The sequence below is a fragment of the Ailuropoda melanoleuca genome, unplaced genomic scaffold (assembly GCF_002007445.2).
Source record: "Ailuropoda melanoleuca isolate Jingjing unplaced genomic scaffold, ASM200744v2 unplaced-scaffold18910, whole genome shotgun sequence".
Classification (NCBI taxonomy): domain Eukaryota; kingdom Metazoa; phylum Chordata; class Mammalia; order Carnivora; family Ursidae; genus Ailuropoda; species Ailuropoda melanoleuca.
The window spans coordinates 1-1,098 of NW_023188182.1; the positions used below are offsets into that span (position 1 = coordinate 1).

The 1,098-nt window shown below is 48.9% G+C and overlaps 1 protein-coding gene across 1 annotated transcript; it reads right to left on the reverse strand.

The window, feature by feature from the left end:
• Positions 1 to 3: 3 nt before the first annotated feature.
• Positions 4 to 662, reverse strand: LOC117797929 (olfactory receptor 52E8-like; the record flags this gene model as incomplete). The annotated part of the gene is made up of 1 exon (XM_034650362.1): positions 4 to 662. A coding segment is annotated over exon 1 (579 nt), but the record flags the coding sequence as incomplete, so codon positions are not given.
• Between the last annotated feature and the right edge of the window lie 436 nt (positions 663 to 1,098).

Consider the following 1,098-nt stretch of genomic DNA (forward strand, 5'->3'; position numbering starts at 1 on the left):
ACAGGAGAGCTTCATGAGGGCCATGTGCTCACAGGCAAAGTGGTGGATCACGTCTGAGCGGCAGAAGCGAAACCGGCAGGCCAGCGCCACCACCGGAGCAACGATGCGCATGCTCCTGGCCGCTGCCGCCCCCAGCAGACCAGCCAGCAACCGGCCCGTCACGATCCTGGGGTAGCGGAGAGGGTAGCAGATGGCGACATAGCGGTCCAGGGCCATGACCAGAAGGATGTTGCAGTCAAAGACAATGAGGAAGTAGATGCAGAATATCTGAAGCAGACAGCCAGGCAGGGAGACGTGGTTGAAGTGGGTAGAGAAGCTGAACATCATGGCGGGCATCACGGTGGAGGCAACACCGACGTCGACAGCCAGGAGCAGGGCAATCAGCAGGTACATGGGCTGATGCAGGCTCCGCTGGGCCACCACCGTGTGGATGACCAGCGCGTTGGCAGAGAGGATTACCAGGTAGAGGCTGAGGAAGGGTGGCACCAGGAGCGTGCGGGACTCCTGCAGCCCCGGGACGCCCACCAGGAGGAAGCTGGTATAGGACACATTGGAGCTGCCATTGCTCCATGCGGACATCATCCCGGGGAGCAGAATGGCTCTGGGATGATAAGAGATACAGGAGGCCCGCTTTCTGTACCTCCACCTTCACCAGGCTTTGGTCTTCATGAGTCAGTATTCCTGGAGAATAAAAGGGAGAATTTAAGGGTCATAATTTAATGAGATACGCATCTTTCAATAAATCTTTGCATTTCAAATATATTCCTCAGGGCAGATTTTGGATGTTGGATTATTGGATCAAATGATCTGAACATTTTTGAGCAGGTCAAGCGGATTTCTGAGAAAGTTGTATCAGTCTTGTCACAGAGTCACTGGTGCTAGTATTAAATTACTATGATTTAAGAATATTTGTAGTAATTTCATGAATGAAAAATACGATCTCATTTTAATTTGCATGTTCTNGTTTTAATTTGCATGTTCTCATTTGCAAAATTTCTGTTCATTATACTTTGCCCAGGTATATAAAGGACTAAGTTTTCTGTAGCAACTTAATTATCAAAATTATTATCCCTTTTTCATCCACTGAAACAAAATTTC